Source organism: Varanus komodoensis, unplaced genomic scaffold, assembly GCF_004798865.1.
Source record: "Varanus komodoensis strain SLA01 unplaced genomic scaffold, ASM479886v1 scaffold28, whole genome shotgun sequence".
In the NCBI taxonomy this organism is placed as follows: domain Eukaryota; kingdom Metazoa; phylum Chordata; class Lepidosauria; order Squamata; family Varanidae; genus Varanus; species Varanus komodoensis.
Genome location: NW_025335727.1, coordinates 5433716 through 5454210, shown reverse-complemented (window position 1 = coordinate 5454210; position 20495 = coordinate 5433716). Strand labels below are relative to the sequence as shown.

The following is a 20495-nucleotide window of genomic DNA, read 5'->3' as shown; positions in this document are numbered from 1 at the left end:
ATCATACACTTTTAAAATCATAAAATATATGACATTAACCATGATTTTAATCATATACTTCGTAGTCATAAAGTATATGACTTTAAGCCACATGCTTAGTTAGAAAATACCCTTTAAAATAGCCATATGAAAACAAACTTTCCAGTTAGATTCTTCTAGGTACCACAAAAGCTGCTGATATATTAAATATTCTGTGAAAGCACAATTTTTATACCTGACTGATTATACACATAATGTACAGTGACATGCTAATAACAAGTTAGTCAATTTTGTCCATGAATCAGAACTAAAATGGCTCCTCATTTCACCACTTCATTTATTGGAAGCAACATGGGGGATTTGGGTGCTCCCAAGGGAAATGCACCCTGGAGAAGGGGAGCCTTTCTCAGGCCCTTGGCACAGCTAACTTTTGTCAGGCTCACTTCCTTGCCCAAGGGAGTATTTGCTAGCACCTTCTGCAAAGACCCTTCTCCAAGTACCCTCTTTATGCAGCCATGGAATATTTACGAATGATATGGCCTTTAAATGCTGACAGCCTAATAGGGATGGGAGGGCAAGATAAGTTTGAGCTTGTGACCATTCTTCATTTTCCACCTCAAGGCTCATTTTGGCTTGTTCTAACTCCCACATATTTGAACAGGAAAAATATGTGTACTATTCCAAGCATGCATCCCCAGTGAACACTCCCCCTGCCAAGAAAGCTAAAGTTTGAAAATGAAAGGGACTCTGAATTTTGGAACTGGGCACTTGCTAATGCATGTGTGTGTTGGAAGCTCAAGGAACTGAAAGGTTTGTTGAGAATCACACCCTTCTTCTTCAACTTCACATGCAAAGAGAAATGAAAATCTCATACGTTCCAAAACCTGAATTCTGGCAGAACTTCCCCATGGCTCCTCCATGGCCAACAGGGTAATGTTTTCAGTGCCAGGTTAAGATCATCCTATTTACCTAGATATTTTAGATATCTTTTCCAAGTGTTCTTAAGTTTTTAGTCAGAATATTAGGAATGTTTTAACAATTGTTGCATTGTGTTCTGTTCTGCTTGTATTTATTATATGTGTTTTTTTAAATATGTGTTTGTGTGTGTGTGTGTGTGTGTGTGGTTTCTTTTATACGTTTGTACATCTCCCTGGAATTCTCTGAGTAGGATCTGCTCAGGAAAATTTTCAGTACACAAATACAGGAGAATAACTGGCACAGAGCTGCCAATTGAATCCTCTTTAAAGAATGAATATTTACCATTTCCTCTCCCATCTTGAGGCCACTGCCTTGTAGATGCAATCTCAGTATTATAATTTAGAATACAGGCCTCAGTCATCCCTTTTTGAGCAGTTGTGAATGTTGCCACCACCTGTCACCAGAGGCTGTGCACAAATGCAACCCTTGCAATGTTTTGCATTTAAACTCAGTTTGCCTTTGCTTTTTAATATTCATCTGTGTTGGAAGAAACAAATTCAACCCAGAGTCTCCAAGTAATAATGGCTAATCTAATAATGCATTTTACAAATTCCTGCTGTGATTTTGATCTTTCCTCATTATCACTAATCATGCTGAATCATGTCCTCTCTTAATAGATCCTGGGAAGAAAGAAATTGAGCATAACTTAGTTGGAATGACCTGGAGGTTTTGTACCTGAGACGATGCTGAGGACATGTGGGAGGGGGAGAAAAAAAGCGTGAGGGGGATCAAGAATTCTTCATGGCAAGTGTTATTCATGTGTAAAAATAGCTCTTTTTTGTAGACTACATATCTAAGTGTGAAAGAGAATTAAAGTGCTTCTGATTCTCTGTGCTCTTGCTTTGCCTTGTCCTGATACATCTGAACAATGGCATTTTAGGTAAAAGCTAATATTGAAAAGCAACAATGCTTTCCAAAACCAACTAACTAAACTAAAAACCCATTGAGTGCCTGCTCATTTCTGTGTGCTGGTTCGGGCCTTCTGGGACACCTGTGGGCAACACAGAATGCTTTGGCATTCTATGTCAATACCACCATTCTGGAGACATGTTTTAATTTATGCATGTACACTCATGACACTGAGTGTGAAGCAAACCCCTGGTTCTGCTCAGTTCTTAGAAGCCTGATGCAACTCATGCACATGCAAAGCTGGTAGGCTGTTTTTGGCTTGGTGGGGCACAACTCCATAGATATTCCATAAATATACACTGGTTCTGGTGTAGACATATTTGGCATTGATGTATGGCCTAGGTGAGCCAATTTTCCTCCTCCTGTTAGGACTCCTTGTTTTTAACAGCTATGTGATAGCTGGATAGTTAATGGCTAAAGCTTTTATCTACTTGATATTATCTGCAATTTTTTCCTTCCAATTATCACTGTACCCTATACTGAATAGCCACATCTGCTGAGTTTTTGCCTCCCATGCAGCAGCTGCCCTAAGTGACATTTGGGAAGCCAGAGGTATTTTATTTATTTCTTCATTTATTTAAAACATTTATATCCTGTCTTATATCCATTCAGGATCTTTAGACAGCTCTGGGTCTTTACTGCAAAGAAAGAGGCAGTGGTTATTTTAATCCTGCAGATGCCCATACATAATGTTGGAGCAAATGACTGGAATTTTGGTAGAGGTGGGGACATTTTTGCCTGATATGGATTGTAACAATCACTATCTGTATGGACAAGACCTGCTTGAAATTGTAATTTCTAGGTTTTAGTGTTCAATATTTCTTAACACTAGTTGCTTTATGAAGAGCTGGGCATTGACTGTACTGCTAGAAAACATCAGGTCTGTGTCAAAGTGGTAGCTGGAGATAGTTCACTAAAAGTAAGGAGTAATCTACTAGAAGAAATGTGGCTTCGCATGAACTAATATGGAGAAAGATACTCTATGAGTAAGCATTGCAAAAAAATGTACATTTCCTCTATCTATCTATCTATCTATCTGTCTGTCTGTCTGTCTGTCTGTCTGTCTATCTATCTATCTATCTACCTATCTATCTATCTCTGCATGTTTGTTTGTGTTTATATGCATTTTGAGATGATAATTGTATCACTAAATTCAGATGAATAAGTAGTATGAGAGAATACTCTATTCCAATTCACAGTTTAGTCCAAACCATGAGCATGACATTGGTTTAATCTTTTAAAAAATGGATTCAATAAAATGCTCCTTTCCCTACCTGAAAATATGGCAAGGAAAGGATGTATCTGTCAGCACTGGTGATTTTCAGAATGCCTTTGCAACATAAAATGTCAAAATTGTGTTTTCTGTTTATACCGTAGCTTAGGAATCTAGTCTAGGTCAGTATGGAATTAATATTGTATCAAGACTTCATGTTTTATTGCAAAACATGGAAGCATGACCCCTTTGAAGCCCTGAATGTGAGCACAAGTGTGAGCATGAGTCTGCGAAAATTATTTGTAAGTTGCCAAACGTGTCTTTGTGCTCAAATTCTGCACAATTTGATTTGCGCAAATTTCCGCCATAAAAATGAATCAGCTCTGCTCTCATCTGTGGTGTATATTATGTATAAATTATGTATAAATTGAGGGAAAATGTGCAAATCTGGGCCAATTGCATCTTTGGTCACAGCTGAATGTGCACCATGTTCAGGTACACAGGGACCAATGACTGTGATCTTGAGCATGAGAAGAACAGTGAGGAGATGTTCAGAGAAACCTGAACATGGCTTGTCTGCCTATCCATTTTTTAGATTAAATCAGGGGTTCACTGAGAAGAGGGATGTATAAAATTCTTCCTCCAGGCCAGCAAAGGTTGATTTTATTTGGAGGGAAACATTACTTTCCATTTGTATTTTGACATTTGTGTGGTGTTGAGATTCAACTGCAAATAATTTTCCATCTAAGAAACTATGTCATTGCTGCTTCCATCTGTGCCAACGGATAATGTAAGAAGCGCTGCTTGAGTAGCATTATTAATAGTATTCAAATAGCTTGATGAATGGTAGCAGGAATGCAGTATGGATAAAAAAAGAACACCAGTCTCAAGACGACAGGCAGGCAGTCAACCTAACCTAGAAAGATGTTCAAGCATATGTGTGAGTATAAGTTACAGTTTGTGCTAAATTACTATTTAGTAGAAATAAAATTAGCAGGTTTTGCTAGATTTAAAAAGCTTTATAATTCTATTTTTTTTAAAGCTGCTTTGCAAAATTTGGAAAAACAGCCCATTTTAAGGGATTACTATTAAGTTTTAGTTTGCATCTGCACCACTGGTTTGCAAGCATACATGTGAACCGAACCATTTCCCCCCCCCCCCATCCATAGCAAGCCTCCCAAACTCAAATCAGATTGACTTGACAATAAATTTAGCACTTTAACTTCCACACCCTTAATTAACCCACCTGAATTCAGAAATATGGCATCCTCAGCTTGTAAATCCCCAAGCCCCTCCCTCATCCCTTCTATGGGCGTATTTCCCAATGTACTCCAGTCCTGTTCACTTTAGTGTTTGCATTCAGTTCCTAGAAATGTATCCATTTTATGTGCCTGCACGATGAAGGTTACTTCTCACATGGGGATGATCAGATTTTCCTGTTTGTGGTCTGTGCCACTTTTGCTTATTTTTATCCACAATCCTATTCAGTTCTAATTTGTAAAATATTGTTAAAGTGTCTTGAATTAATATTTTCTCTCAAAATTCCAGTTTTGTTGCCCTATTGTTTATCTCAAAATAACATCTGTACATGTTTTGCACATATAAACTGCAGATTACTACATCACAGATGACGGATCAAGACTGCCCATTATCCACAAAGGTGTAGATCAAGTGATTTCATGTAGGAATTAGAAAATTTTTCAAGGCTGGGGATTTCTTGAAGTTGCAGACAGGATGTGGATAAGCTTGGGCCATGGGAGCTTTAATTCTGAGGGCCGAGAAAGCATCCCACCACTTTGAATAATCAATATCTGGGGCTCAGTGAAAAATTCACAAGTATCAGCTGTATCATAAACTGAACAGAGGTGTGGGCTAGATTGACCCTGGACCAGAGGCTACTGTGATTCTCAGGTAAGAGTGCAAATAAATATGACTCCTCACACACACATACACTTGTCATTTTTAAGTCACTTACCCAGAAGCTTGAGGTGTTACATGTTGATCATATCAATGGTCAGATCGAGGGCTGGCAATTAAAGACTTCATGCCAGGATGAAATGAAAGCAACCAGGAGCAGTTAGAGAAATGCTAAGGCAGGCATCCCAGCCTGTTGGAGCTCAAGAGGTTTCTACCCACTTCCAGTCTGCACAAAGCCCTCCAACTGGACCATCGCTAAGATAGCCCATGGCTTAGGCAGACAAAGGCAAAGGGTAAGGAGTGAGGCCCAGAAGCAATTTGACTCTGATGGTTGACAGCCTCAGCAAGGAAATTAATCAGAGTGAAGGCAGGAAGGAGAACTTCTTCAGGCAACTTGTAGGTCAACCCCAGAAGGTGACTTGGGTGAGAGGTGGATACTTAGTACTGCTGTTGCTGTCATTATCTTTGGCAACAATGAAAATGCTCCATATGCATCATGCTTCCTAATCCTTTCCCTTTCTTAAACCTAACCTCACCAAAGCACCACTTTAGGCTAAAGAAAAAAGCCCACATGCTGTACAATCCCATAAAGTCTGCTCAGTCAAACATAATTCCTACAAAGCTGTGTGAGGCTTACTTCCAAGTTGGTATGCATAGGGTCGTATCTCAGAGCTTCCATCTCAGCACAAGTTTATAATGATATTTTAATGTTTCTCTATTCTGCTATTTGCATACAAGATCACAAGCTACTTGTATATTCATAAGGAGTATTTTAGATTGAGCAGCATCTGTTTCCCTGACCTACAGTTTGAAATGTCTTGACCCAGCAACAGATATGTCATATGGGACTTCTGTACATCTTTCTTCTGGTCACACGGTGACTGAATAGCTGAGATGCCTCATCAGGGGAGGCTTCTGCCAACTTGTTGTTTGCTTTCAAACTTAATAGCTGAATAATATTCCCCATTTCCTGATATCATAAAATGCAAAGAATGCTGACAAAAACCATTATCCTGCATTTCCTATGAAAACACCATCCTATTTATGCCTTCTGTTAATATTAAAATATATATTTAGAAAGAAGCTGATTATACAGTCTTAATAAGCTTGCATTTTGCTTCTTGATTTGTATTATTAAGCAGGAGAAGCTAAGGAGCCAAGGAAAGAGAGTGAATTAATTTAAATATATGAACGTATTTGAATTTTGGACAAATATAGCTAGAGTCATGGGAGCAGCGCAGCATGCCTTGTAATTGTGTCCACTTTAGACAAGCCCATATTTCAATGTCAAGTAGCTGTCAAAAGAATCTCACAGTAATTTGTAATTTATTGATTTGTTTATCATTGGTATACAAATGTTTTAGGGTAGGGGAGAGCAGAAAAAAATATTTCTGCAAATTGCTTTTAACCTGGAATTGGAAATACCACTTTCAACTCTTTTAAAATAATTCTAGGGAATTCTCCCATCCATCTATGATGGATGATTGTGAGCCGCCCCGAGGCTTCGGCGGATGGGGCGGCATAGAAGTCCTCTAAATAAAGAAATAAATAAATTTACTTAAACTGACTGAGTAATTTAGACATTTGTGTTCATTGGGATTCAATTATTTAGGATTATTGAAGGTTCTTTCTTGGCCTGATTGATACATTGTACTTGAACTACAAGGGAGAAGACTGCAAACATCTCAAAATGGTACTCACTGCTGCTTACAGAAGGTGCTATGGATCTACCTGTTCTTACCTGATGCCAAAGCCCTGCCAGTCAGGGCAGAACCAGGTGAACACATTTCTTCTCTTCCTACAGGCATACACAGCCAGATTGCACAGGGCTGGGTTCCCCCAACCGCAGTCACCCGCATTCATCCTGCCCTGGAGCCAGAGCAGAATGGCCAGTGTAGTATAATGTAGTGTAGTGGATAGAAAGTCAGAACGTCAGGCTGGAACATGTAATATTCAGGTTCTGTACCCCACTGCCTTGACCATGAGAGCTTTTGAATGACTTTGGATCTTAAGTTGCATTATTCTGATTATTTTTCTCCCTGATCACCCTTCAGTTTTCTTGAAAATCCATTTTATTTATTTTTTTTCTTTAGAAGGTGCAGTGAGAGGTTTCCTTTTATATTTCATCTTATTAAATGAGCATAAAAGTCTCATTAACTTGGTTCCTTACCTGAAGAGCAATGAGAAATAAAGAAAATAGAAATATCAACTCAATATAAGAGTGTCCGGCTTAGAGCCCTGAATCTCCTGGATAGCACATGAGACCTGATCATGCACATAAGACCGGCAATTCCCTGAATGTAGACTTTTCACTATGACTTTTTTTTCTCACTGCTGCCAAAACATGCTTATTACATATTTTGTAATTCAGTTTAAACACTTCATAACTTATGAACTGGCAAAAGGGACATGTCTGGAAGAGATCACCCAGGCTGATGAGGGATCTAGAAATCAAGTCCTATGAGGGAACTGAGTACGCTTATCCAGGAGATGAAAAGATTAAGGAAAGATGAGGTAGTGGTCATCAAATAGAAAATAAAACTGACTCTTTCTCTGCTGCTCTGAAGGGCAGGACATTTGTCCTAGAGGGTTGTTTGGCAATGGAATGGACTACCTTGACAGGTGGTGGGATCATTAAGCAGATAATCTGGAAGGTCATCTGACAGGAATGCTGCAGCTGAATTCTATTGTGAGCCTGTACTGAGCAGAGGGTTGAACAAGATGAATTCTATGGCCCTCCCAGTGCTAACTTTCTAGAGGAATAGAGCAAGATCCATGTAATCCACAATTATTTTTCTAGCAAGAGCCAACAAGATGCTCTGAAACCATATGATCAGCGTGTGTGATAGAAATATTTCTCCAGTATCCAGTTCCCAGGGCTTAGAAATGCTGTTAGCTATAGCAATGACCACTAAACTGAAGGCACGTGTTACTGGTGTGCTGTGCATGTAATGCCGATCCCTAATATTTGAATGATAATAAGGGGCCTTATCCATGCAGAAAGGTTCCTGTGTGTCCCAGAACCCTGGAAGATGGCAGTTCTAAATGCTATAGCAAGTGCCTATGAGTAGATAAGGCTTCCCATGGCAGAAGTAATCGCTGGACAGGTGAGAAGTGCTAAATGTGCACCATTCAGCTCTGTGTTGCTCCGTCATGTGAGTAGCAGCTCAAGAGTGCTCAAGCAGTGGCATTCAGTGTGAATAGGTATATTTATTTATTTATTTATTTATTTATTTATTAAAACATTTTTATGCCACCCCATTCGCCAAAGCCTCGGGGCGGCTCACAACATAAAATTAAAATATAATACATACAACAAAGTAACAATATAAAATAAGTCTCCCTGGCCAGATAAAATAAGCAAATAATATTAACAATTAAAATGACGTTTGAATAAAAAGGTCTTCACCTGGCGCCGAAAAACAAATAACGACGGCTCCAGGTGGACCTCTCTGGGGAGTGCATTCCATAGATTGGGCGCCACCGCAGAGAAAGCCCTCCTCCGAGTACCTACTCTCCTAATTTCTTTCACGGAGGGTTCCCGGAGAAGGGCCTCTCCCGCAGATCTCAAGGGGCAGGCGGGCGTATATGGATGTAAGCACTCCTTCAGGTAACCAGGACCCAAGCCGTTTAGGGCTTTATAGGTCATCACCAGCACCTTGAATTGGGCCCGGACTTCAATGGGAAGCCAGTGAAGCTGACGGAGGACTGGAGTCATGTGAACATAACGCCCAGTCCCCATCAGCAGCCTGGCAGCTCTATTTTGAACCAATTGAAGTATCCGGACCGTCTTCAAGGGTAGCCCCACATACAGCGTGTTACAGAAGTCAAGGCGGGAAGTCACCAGCGCATGTGTCACTGTCGCCAGGCAGTCATTCTCTAGGAAGGGACGCAGCTGATGAATCAGCCGAAGCTGAAGGAAAGCGCTCCTCGCCACTGCTGTCACCTGAGCTTCCAATGAAAGCTCTGGGTTGAGGAGCACTCCCAGGCTGCGAACCTTGTCCCTAAGAGGGAGTGCAACCCCATTCAGGACTAGGTTCAATTCACCCTCTCCGAAGCCCGATCCGCCAACCAACAGGACCTCCGTCTTGTCTGGATTGAGCTTCAGTTTATTGGCCCTCATCCAGCCCATTACCTCGGCCAGGCACCGGTTCAGTACAGCCACTGCCTCACCTGGATTGGTGGAAAATGAGAGGTAGAGCTGGGTATCATCAGCATACTGATGATTCCGCAGCCCACACCTCCTGATGACCTCTCCCATAATATAATACTGTTAATGTTGTAACTTCAGGAAAAGGGAAGAGGTGGGGAGGAGGAGGAGGAGGAGGAGGGAGAGGCTGCACCATCACTCATTCTTCATAGTCAAACCAAAACCATATCTAGAAAAACATTCCTTCACTGGTGGAAGTGTTTGTCTTGATGTGATTGGGTTTTGATGGATCAGATGTTCCCGAACATGGAAACTTGCCTGTTATATCAATGTGTGACTCCCAGGATCTGTTTCCTTCTCTTTCCTAAAAGAGAAACATATAAACTCACCGCTGCCTCAGCTTAAACTCTGAAACATTTTGATATGATTACCAAAAAGAAAAAAAAAAAAAGATTCCTTCATTATGGGATATTATACTAGAGGCCATTTGCTAAGCCATAGCATTATCGTGTTTGATTTATTTAAGATGAAGCATAATACAGGTTACTTTCTGGCTGGTACGGGTCCTATTCCATCCCCATTTCTGCTAATGAAGAACAATGTTTGGATAGAGACCCATTATTTCTATCACCAATGAGCACATTTTTCAGTCACAGAAATGGTTCATAAAGACTTTTTTCTTCTTTTAATAAAAATCTTTTTGTATGCTCCTTTGCTATAGTTTATTAAGGCTGGTTTGTCAGTTCTGTGAAGAGGTTTTATCTCCTTCAGAAATGCTGTCTGGTGTTATTAATTACTTTTCCCAGTTTGGTGCTGTACTTTTCAGGTTGCTATGATGTGTCACTGAAATGGACCCATTAAGGATGAGTGATGTGTGTAGTAATTTCATTAGTGTCATCAATAATGCATTGCACTTTCCTTTTAAGAATCTCTTTGTGTGGGTTGCTGTGGCTCTGTGTATTGCACTTATGTGATCAACATAGGATTGAACAGAGGCATTATGGGGTGATTAGGCAGATGGATTCAATGGGTGCCACTTGAATTATGGAAACTGTCTAACCAAAATGGTGTTTCCCCAAGTCCCAAGCATCATTCGTGGGGCCCAGTGTAAACTTACAGCAAAGGTCTCCACACACACACCAACATCCCATCCTAATCATGTATCATTTGAATGTAAAGCTGTGTATTATGGTGTGTATGCAAGAGTGTAAGAGGGAGAGTGAAGCAGACTCTTCTCCATATCTTGGACCTGTACATCCTATGAGCCGTGATTCCAACTGTCCCTGGAATCAATATCCCTGATAATTACAGAGTTTTTCTTATTAGTTGCCCCCTTCACCACCAACCTGCCTGAGCTCAAGGGATTCTTAGTCTGGTAGTTCTTGAGGGAGAACTAATACCACCTCTCTCTCTCTCTCTCTCTCTCAAATCACAAGCCCTTGGTTAACTATGTTGTTAGTTGTGAAGTTGCGTCCGACCCATCACAATCCCATGGACAACATTCCTCCAAGCCTTCCTGTCCTCCACCATCCCCCGGAGTCCACCTAAGCCCACACCAACTGCTTCAGTGACTCCATCCAGCCACCTCATCCTCTGCCGTCCCCTTCTTCTTTTGCCATCTATTGTTCCCAGCATTAGGCTCTTCTCCAGGGAGTCCTTCCTTCTCATTAGGTGGCCAAAGTATTTGAGTTTCATCTTCAGTATCTGGCCTTCTAAAGAGCTGTCAGGATTGAGGTTGTTTAACTATACAAGATGCAGAAACAAGCAAACAAACAAAAAGGTTAAAAGGAAAATGCAAAATGTGTGTAGAAAAATAGAAGAAAATATAAATATGCATACCAATAGCTCACTCAAAAGTGAAACAATTTAAAGTCACAAATAAACAATCAAAAATAACATATATAGGCTGTACTTAGTCATGGTACTGTTTTTTGCAAATGCATAAGCTGCACAGATACACAATACCAATATCTCAAGTGCATTTTAACTAGTCTGATCCCCTTCAGTGGGAGAAAATAAGAACAGAAACAGAAATTGCAGCCCTTACTAAATCAAATTGGTATCCTACTTGAATTCCTAAATGGAGCCTGGAAACCAGCATATCCATGCTTAGATATATCTGAGATGATATGCCATACCTTAATAGTTACATATGTGCTAATAAAAGAATGTGTTTATCAGTAGTCATTATATACACAGAAACTGAGATCCATGCTATTTAAAAGTAGAAATGCATAAAAAACAAAGGTAAAAACATTCCCACCAAGGTTATAAAACACATAAAAAGACTGTGTGTTAATTTTTATGGAGATCTCCTGGGTATAATGAAACTAGTACCAAGAACCCAGAGAGCAGCTAGCAATAGTAATAGCAATAGTAATAATAGTAGTAGAGATAATAAACAACCTAGAGCATTCTTACCAAAACAGCTCATCCTTTCCACCTGTAGAAGCTGTTTATCACTTAAAAAGAGTAAATCTGTTCTTAAAAGAGTTTTTTGTTGTTGTTTTTTTAATGCTGGCACACCAGCTAACTTAAGAATTAGATGCAACCATCTGATGTTGTAAACTGAACTGCATTTCAATGCAGGTATCTGTCAAAGCTGTTTGGAAAGAGGGTTTCTGTCCACAACAGGGTAAGGCCACAATCTGATGCAAATACAGACAGGAACAATCTTACAGCTCCCTGCATGTGCTTTTATATCCAGTTCCATAGCATCATGCCTTCAATTGATCTTGAATGCTTCATCCTATTGCAAAGCATAAGGTAAGCTGCTATTAATAATTAGTACAATTATTATGTTCTCAAACACATGTAAAACAGTAAATCGGGATTAACAAAACTGAAATCTAAGAAAGGCAAGCTATATGCACCACTTGGTAGAAGAGAAAGCAAAGGGAAATAACAAGATGGGCATCCAATAATATTCCTCATTTAGTCCCTGAGGCCACGTTGTCCTTAAAGATTGAATCCAGGGCAATTCTCTCATTCTAAGTTGGTGCGGTATCCTTGCCCTTGCCATGTTCTTGGATTTGTAGAACATTTTCATCATGCTGTGTCATTAAAATGTCTCAGCCAAGAATCCTGGAGCCTTCTAGAACTGATGGTACTCCTGTGTTCACACATCCAAATCCGGGTAGGTAGACAATCATAGCATGGTTTAACTGCATCAGCACACTCTTTTCTAGGGAAGTCCCTTCGCCATTGTCCCAGTTTAGCCATGTACATCTGGGCTGGCAGAAGACTTTCCTGCCCTGTCCTCCTCATGGCAGTCCCTCCACAAGACACACAAGTGGTCAAGAAACCTTCCACATGGAATAAGCTGCCCTTGCAAATTAGACCAAGGTAACTTCTATGAGCAGGATGGATGGCAGATCCTTGATCCAGCCTGATGGGTCTTGTTGGTGGAGCCAAGCAGTGCTTCTGGTTGGCTAAAGCAAATCTCACAAGACCTGGAAAACATGAAACTTTCAGGGAAATACATTTCCAGAAGTATCCTTAACCATGATCTCCAATTTAAGCATTTTCCTCATCCTACTTATATGGTTTCAGCTTGCCCTCTGGATGTCTGAACCCTGGGACAGTAAATTCTTCTCTAGGCTTTGGCCCCATGACCTCTAATTAGTATGCAGAAGTTCCCTTGTGCAGATCCTGGTTTTTCCAGTCAAAAGGATCTCAGCATAGTGGTGAGTGACTGCATGACCTCAGAGAACTGCAGCTATTTCAAGCAGACAGTGCTGAAGCGTGAACTGGTGTACCAAAGCACCAACAGGGAAGTTCCACCAGAAAGGAGCTTCGATGACCTAAATCTTTCTTGCACCCACTGGTTTTGCCTTTGTCAGAATACATTTTTCCATGCTCATGCTGCAGCCTTTCTCCTTGATACTTTTATAATACAGCCATAACTAGAAACTAGAACTAAGCCAAAATTCATCAATTTTTCATAAGCGTTTTTGCCACAGCCAGCCCAATGCACCTCCTTTTCAGCAATTTTTCCAGCATTATTGTCAGACATGAATATTTATTTACTCTGCTGTTGCTCTGTATTCCTTTCATTTGTCTTCAGTGACATCATCATGTAGCCATAGCTCATTGATCCCTAACACTTTGACACTGAAGGATGAAAAAGTCACCACACCAGTATCTACCTGAACTAAATAGGAGTTTAAAAGTGAAAAAGTACTCAAAGGGTTTGTACAAATGCCTCCTCTATTAGACTTTACCAAACTCCAAACTGCACAATGTCTGCTTGAATCATAGACAACAGCTTTGTTATCATGCTTTTTCAAACACAAAAATAATTACGTATTCCAAAGGATCCAGAATGGTGCCAACATGCAATCCAATCTGTGATGGGATATTTCTCCAGTACCGCAACCTGTTCTTTCTGTAGAATCTTCTGGGGTGAGGGGGTAGAAGGAAAGAGGGGGTGGGCATCACTACAATCATGCCTACATCCACTCCATTTCGATCTGTTTCTGTTTGACTACTAAAGATAAAGATTCATACTCAGTGTTAAGTTGACCTTTGTTTGCTAAACCAGAGCCAGTCCCGCCATTACACAGAGTGACCCGTCTGTCTCAGGAGAAGATGCTGAGGGATGCAGATCAGAGGACAGTTAGGTGGCTGAGCCCAGATATGGTAGAAGATGCTGTCACTGTCAGATCCATTGCTCACTCAGCTTCTGCACCTGAAATATGTCCCTCTAAGTGCCATCTTGCCTGTCGCCTCTTGGGCTAACTCTGGCCTGGAACTTTTGTTACAGTTCTAGATGCTTTCTTCCTACAATGAATTATTTCCAACCAAGTTTACAAAGATTGAAGATTTTAAAATGTTAGTCTTATGCAAGTTCTAGTGCCCCTTGGGGGAAGTTATGCATTTTATGCAAAGGAGGCTGTAAAGGAACTGTTTCCAAAAGCACTTACTATGCTGCCATTTATCCTGTCACTTCTTTAAGCCAATCCCTCTCTTTGAATGGTAATTAGATGGCTCTGATAGTAATCTGCAGAAAATACTCACTGGTAGTCTTCTGGATGACTATCGCTGGCAGTTTTATTACTAATTTGGAGTTGCCACTGGGCCTGTCATGTAATTAAGTTACTAATGGAGTGTCTTGGCTGAACTGCTCTCTTTTGTTATTTTTTCCCCTCCCCCATCCATTCATTTTATGAAATTTTTTGTATGGGTCCTACTAGCAATCACTCACCAACCTTTCCCATTATTACTTTTCAACATCACACACTTTGGTGGACAATCAAAGGCATCCCTGGGTAGAGATTATGATATTTACATAGTGCTCTAATTAATGTAATGATCACACCTGCTTTAAGATAACATTTATTACCTATTCTAAAGACTCACCAAAATGTAGTGGAAGTACACTGTGCAGGATGTACACACACACACACGTACCCGCACAATTTTAATCCTACACTACATTACCACAAAAAGCAGTTTTGCTACAAAAGAACAACTGGAGTTGGTTGACTTGAAGCCTTTATACACATCCCAAAACCATTTTGAGATCCTTAAGGCTTCATTTCTAATGTGTCATCATATGTGACCAGAGTAGATTAAGCTCTAATCCTACATGCATTTGTCTTGGAATCCAGTGGAGCTTACTTTTCAACAGCCAGGTATAGGATTGTGCTGTAAATATGGCAGCCAAACACCTGGAAGGAATCATATGGACCTTCTCACCTGGCCAACATCTGATGCATATCATAGCCTCATGGAATAGCATCATGCGGAAAAGAAGGTTTCACTAGAAATAGAAAGGCGCTGCCTCACAAGGTTACAATCATAAATTGCTCAAGTTAAATAGTGGTAACACTGAACCTGCTCTGGGGAAAATCAAAATTTCTTCCTTTGAAAATCAAGATGGTGCATATTTTCCGCTGTGAAGAATGTCATACTTTGAATGAGGATATCTGAGGTATCCAAACTGTTGTTGTGCCCAAAATTTGGGGACAATCAGGACTGTTCAAAAATAACATGGAACAATCCACAGTTGTTATTGAAATAAAAATGGAAAGGCATTGCACAATTTAGTGGTGCAACAGCATGGCCTTCTGGGTCCTTCTGGCCTTTCTTTTTGACATTTTTGGACAAGAAAAATGTTTTTTCTAATGATACATATACCAGATATCAATGTTTGTGACATTGTGAGTTGCTTAGTCATAGCTGCAAAAAGGTATTCCAACCATATAAACAGTTGCCTGAACTTTTATCAGAGATGAGGCCTTCTTGGTGGTGACCCCATCAAATGGAGCTGCCTTTTGATTTATGATTTCTGCATGGCCATACAGTACATCCTTCCCATGAAGATTTGGATGGCTTTTGTAATTCATAGGACTTTTCTGCTTAGTAACTATACAGCTATCTAATGTGCCTAACCGTATCTTGAGATTTTCTTCCTTAGAGATCACCCAGGCGATGGGACAACATACAAATATAATAAATAAATAAATAAATAAATAAAATATGACATCTTGTGAGGATATGATGCTACATAGTGCCTGATATATCTTTTTAATAAATTATCTTGACACCATGTGAAACAGCTCAGTGATTGGTTGTTTGAATGGAGAACTTTGTTGAAAGGTTGCCCATTGCTGTGTGGCCAACAGGCAGCCAATCAGCTATTTGCATGGGAGCAGTTGTGAGCAACATTCCTACAATAGAGACAGTGTGGCATGGTGCTGAGGGTGTGGGCCTAGGCTCTAGTCCCCTCTCAGCCATGACTTTGGGCTAGTCCCTCACTCTCAGTCTAACCTATATCACACGATGTTTGTTACACCCACCTGTGAAAGCCACCTTGGGCTGTTCACAAGAGGGAAAAAGTGGGATATAAATGTAATATGATAGTAACATCGCACAGTGTGGCTGTAAAAGTAAACTGATCACCTCTTGCAATAAAGACTCTTAAGCAAGAGCCCAGTTCACTGAAACAGCAACTCAGTCAAGTTGTACAGACAGAGACAATGTAAATATTCTTCTTGTCCCTGTTTGTGTGGTCCATTATCTCAAACCTGCAAATACACACTCAGATAATGCAGTAATATTTAGGGAAATCTTTGGGAATGTATTTCATAGTCCTCCTCACAGTACTACTAGACATACTTTCATGTTAAGGGGTGAGGGACAATTCAGTGAGGGGAAAACTACCTGAGGGAATGCCTCTCTCAGCCACAATGCACCCAGACACAACACAGGTTTCTTTCAAGGGAGACTTGATTGGTAGCAAACAAGAAGCAAGGCCTTCTCTGTGATAACCTCCAAACTAAGGAATGATCTCATTAAGGCCAACTTTGTTATCTTTTTGGCTGCATGTTAAGACTGTCGTCTTTGCTGAAACATTTACTAATGTCAAATAGCACATTCAGGTGAGGTTTTGCCAGTTGTCTTTAGCAGGCCTAGCAATATGGACTGGTTTTAGTAGCTTAAATTGTTAAAACATGGTTTAAATATTTGAGAGTAATTTCATTTTATATTATGTTTCTTGCATATATCAACTGTTATTCACTATGCAGAGAGCTTCAATGACTGGGAGGTATAGCATGAATCAATTAAATAAACAGATAAATCAATCAATGTAAAGGCTATTGAGGAGGGGCTCAAGAAGTTATTCTTCTCAATGAGAAAATGTTAGCAGCTCCGAGAAGGATGTCACGAGCTGAAGTTGTGATATATATTTCATCCTGATTGACGATGTTTCCTTTGATAAGATTTGTAGATGTATGCTCCTAAAGTGATGAAGGGACACACTTCTGGGAAGCCAGATAAAATATACACATTGAAGTTCTGAGCTTGCTGTAGGTTAATGTTACAGTAGGTAATGTTTATCATTTGTAAAACGTGGCTGCCACCTGGGGGTATCATTGACGATTTCCAGATACCTGTTTTCATCTGTCTGAGTTGAGCATTTACTGTTTCCCATTGTTCTCTTTTAGAAACATCCTTTACAGACTGGATGAAAGGACATACCAATTTTCAGTACTGCTAGAGGCGGTGGAACACTGCAAGCTACATCAGTCAAATGAGACTCTCCCAGCCACCTTGTCAAAAGTGCTCAACAGCTTCAATTCAGCTCAGGTTTATTTCAAAGCAGGACTCGATGTCTTTGAGGCTGGCTTAGTGGGAAGCCAATGAGGAAACGGTTGCTTTTGTGCATGTGTGCAAGTGCAAGAGTGCACACACCTGATCAAGAACTTTGTTTACATTTTGCAAAGGAAAACTTGGGAGTTGGACCAGAAAGGCTGTAGGGTTGAAAGGCTTCTCTTGTTTTCAACTCTTTCAAATAATGGGGCGGGATGGGAAGAGTCTTTTTTTCAAGGCGCAGGCACCATCTTGTAGGTTTAGATTAATCTAAAGCAGACTTTTGCACTGTCAACAATTTATTGTGTATTTCTATTTTGAAAGTGCATATATAGAAGTACACAGATTGTGTACGTGTAGCTGTACAGAACAAGAGTGAGGCTTAGAAGCCCACAGAAGTGAAGATCCTGCATTTTTAGCCCCTAGATTGCTGGATGCGTTCCTCCTGCAGGAGACTTCTGCATTTCTATGTAGCACTTCCCAGAACACTTCACTAGAGGAGCTGCTGTGGGAAATGGCATCTCCATGGTGAATACAATTAATATCCTGGCTCTCTGCTTCTAAATTGGGAGAGTTGTAGGTGCATCCCAACTTTTCCCATTAGAGACAGGACTCTTACCAGCATACATCCAGAGACCAATGGCTTTGGGCCTCCATGTGTCACAGGTAGGGACATGCTGCACTAAGAGTTGCACTAAGGGAGATGGTGACATTTGGAGGCAATAGGAATGCACATGTTTAATGAAGTAGTATTATGTATGATTAGGTCCCTGAGGTGCTCACCAGAAATGTTAACATGCTTACTGATGGAGAGGTGGCAGCTTCCAGGCATGATCACTCCCAATATGTAAGTTGATAAGATGGCTGATATATGTGCAAACAATATTCTCTGTGCCTATCCAAAGATCATTCAAATTGCAAGCACCTCCTGGGAGCTAGATTTGCCTGGTGTTGCAACTGTACATTCAGATTTGAAATTTTACAACTGAAATCAAAAGCGGAATCTGTGTGAGATATGGTCTAGCTATAGTGCTCCTTTCACAGCTTGTGGTAGACCGACAGAAGAGGTAGAAGAACCAAAAGAAAGATGTCTGCTGGCTTTCTCTCTTGAAAGACAAAACCACTGAGAGAAGATCTGAGGAGTTGCTTAACATGTAATTCTGGGTAAGACCTTAAATGCAGTCTTACTGAATCTAAATTAGGGCTTATGATTTCTTTTTTCTTTCAAATGTTGACCATGGCTGACATATTTCTTACCTGGAAGTTTTAGAAATGGATGGCTGCTTAACTGCACATGATGGAGGGGATTCATTGATCTTTGATTTAATTTTCAGGAGCATACCTTTCAGGGCACATCCAGGGGTCTCTTCAGGGGTCTCTTCTGCAGCCTACTAAGTGCCTTAATTCCCCCTCAAGTTGTCTCATCACACACACTCCAGATGATGGTCTTCTACCAAGAAAAGCAAAAACAAACCTGGCTATGAATCAAGCTCCCATTATGGTTCCCACTGAGATTCTATACTGGGATGGTGCAATGCCAATTACCCAGTGCTTTTCTCCATCCAAAATTTCCCTGCTGGTTTTGCTGGGCTGTATGAAGAGGGATGGGTGGATGCTAGTGCCCAATTCCTGCTTGTGTTTCTGATGGCTACTGGCTCTGCAGAAAGTGGAAATTGTCCTCCAAATGTGCACAGATTTTATTTGTGCGCCTTTACTCACTAGACTAGAATGAGGCTGTTTCCGTCTAAAGGGAAATGTGTGATGTACAGAAGATCAAACTGGGAAAGTTGTGCTTGCTAAATATGAGCAGACATGCAGCAGTCTGAGAATACCTTCAACCTCGTTCTCATATTCAAGGCTTTGGAGAGGGCCTGCTCCCACGTTTTGCAAGCAAAACCAAAATTCTCTTAAATTTGTAAGAATATTTTAAGGGAAGGTCACTGCAACTGTTTGGGGACAGATGCCATATTGTGTTCTGCCTTTTGCTCCAGCAAACACTCTGGGAGATGTGCTTACGCTGAAGGTTAGGTTAAGCAACAAAGGGATATTCCATGCAGTGTGCATTGTTAGTATTAGTCCATTAAAAAAGAGAGAAAACAGCTCATTGGCCATATCTCATTTGAGGAGAGGAATTTAAGGGAAATGGAAGCCCAGCTTAATTCTATGAAGTTTTCTAGTGAGGAGAGCTAGGCTAAATGTGTGGCTTGCAAACCGAGTACAGAAAAATGCTTATTCTTAAGTGTCTGCCCCTTTTTTGTTTCTGCTGCCAACACTTTTTGGGTCTGGCTGTGCTCCCTTCTTTGCTTCTAGCCCTGCTTGTGTGTAGACCCTGAGAGCCCCCCCCCCCCCCCGTGACATATGGCATTGAACCCAAGGCTTGTTTTAAGGGAGAGTTTTGGAGCACCTGTTTTGATAAAGTCTTCCCAATTTTGGGATGCTCAATGCATATCTGAGACTGAAATGTTGTATTTTTCAGAATGTAGCAAGTATAGTATGATACCAGAAATGCCATCTTTCTAGCTTATTTTGATATCCTCAGATTAATAATTAGTACAATTTTAGAGCCACAAAATCGAGATAGGTCCATCTCTTTGTCTGCTTTGCATTCAGAATATTAAATATGCACAGCTGTTGATTGTGGATTGAAACAAGCTACCAACATGGAAGTACAAGTTAAATCAACTGGTGCCTCCATGAAAGTTCAGGCCAGTGGTCACCTTGTAATCTCCACATGCACCTGAGTAGGGAAGGACAGCTTGTCATGTATGAACCATCCCCATGAGTCATCCCTTAAACCCAGTGCAGTCTTTGAACTAGTAAATCTGCTGTTGATGGCAAAACTACATGGTGAACCTGACGTTAAAAAAGCTCCCACCCAATAGTCTAGGAAAGCTGGAAGGTGAAGGCACAGGGGGATTAGGTGGCTGAGATAGGAGAATGGAAAAACCAGCCAACCAGTCAGTCAAAAGCATTGCCTTTTCATTTAATAAAACTTGTAAGAACATCTAGGGCCAATCAGGGAGAGAGAGGCAGCCACTTCTGGTGCAGATGCTGGGACTGGGAAGAGGGAGCAAGTTCTTGGAGGATAGTGCCATGGCTCCCATACAGCCTTCCTCCATTCCTGAAACTAGCCTGCTTCCTTCTGGTGAATTAGAAGACCACACCAGTGACCACCTGCCAGTGATCAGCTTCTGTGCCTGAGTGGGAAAGGGTGCCATCTTGTCCTGTGCCTCTGACAACAATGGTCTTGAA

The 20495-nt window shown here is 40.7% G+C and overlaps 1 protein-coding gene across 1 annotated transcript in view; it reads left to right on the top strand.

The window, feature by feature from the left end:
- The window catches only part of NAALADL2 (N-acetylated alpha-linked acidic dipeptidase like 2), a 414058-nt gene extending 396761 nt beyond the window's left edge, over positions 1-17297 (top strand). Inside the window, exon 14 of the mRNA XM_044434625.1 lies at positions 17099-17297. Within this exon, the coding sequence (XP_044290560.1) occupies positions 17099-17297 (199 nt within the window). The remainder of the gene's footprint in view (positions 1-17098) is intronic.
- Positions 17298-20495: the final 3198 nt, after the last annotated feature.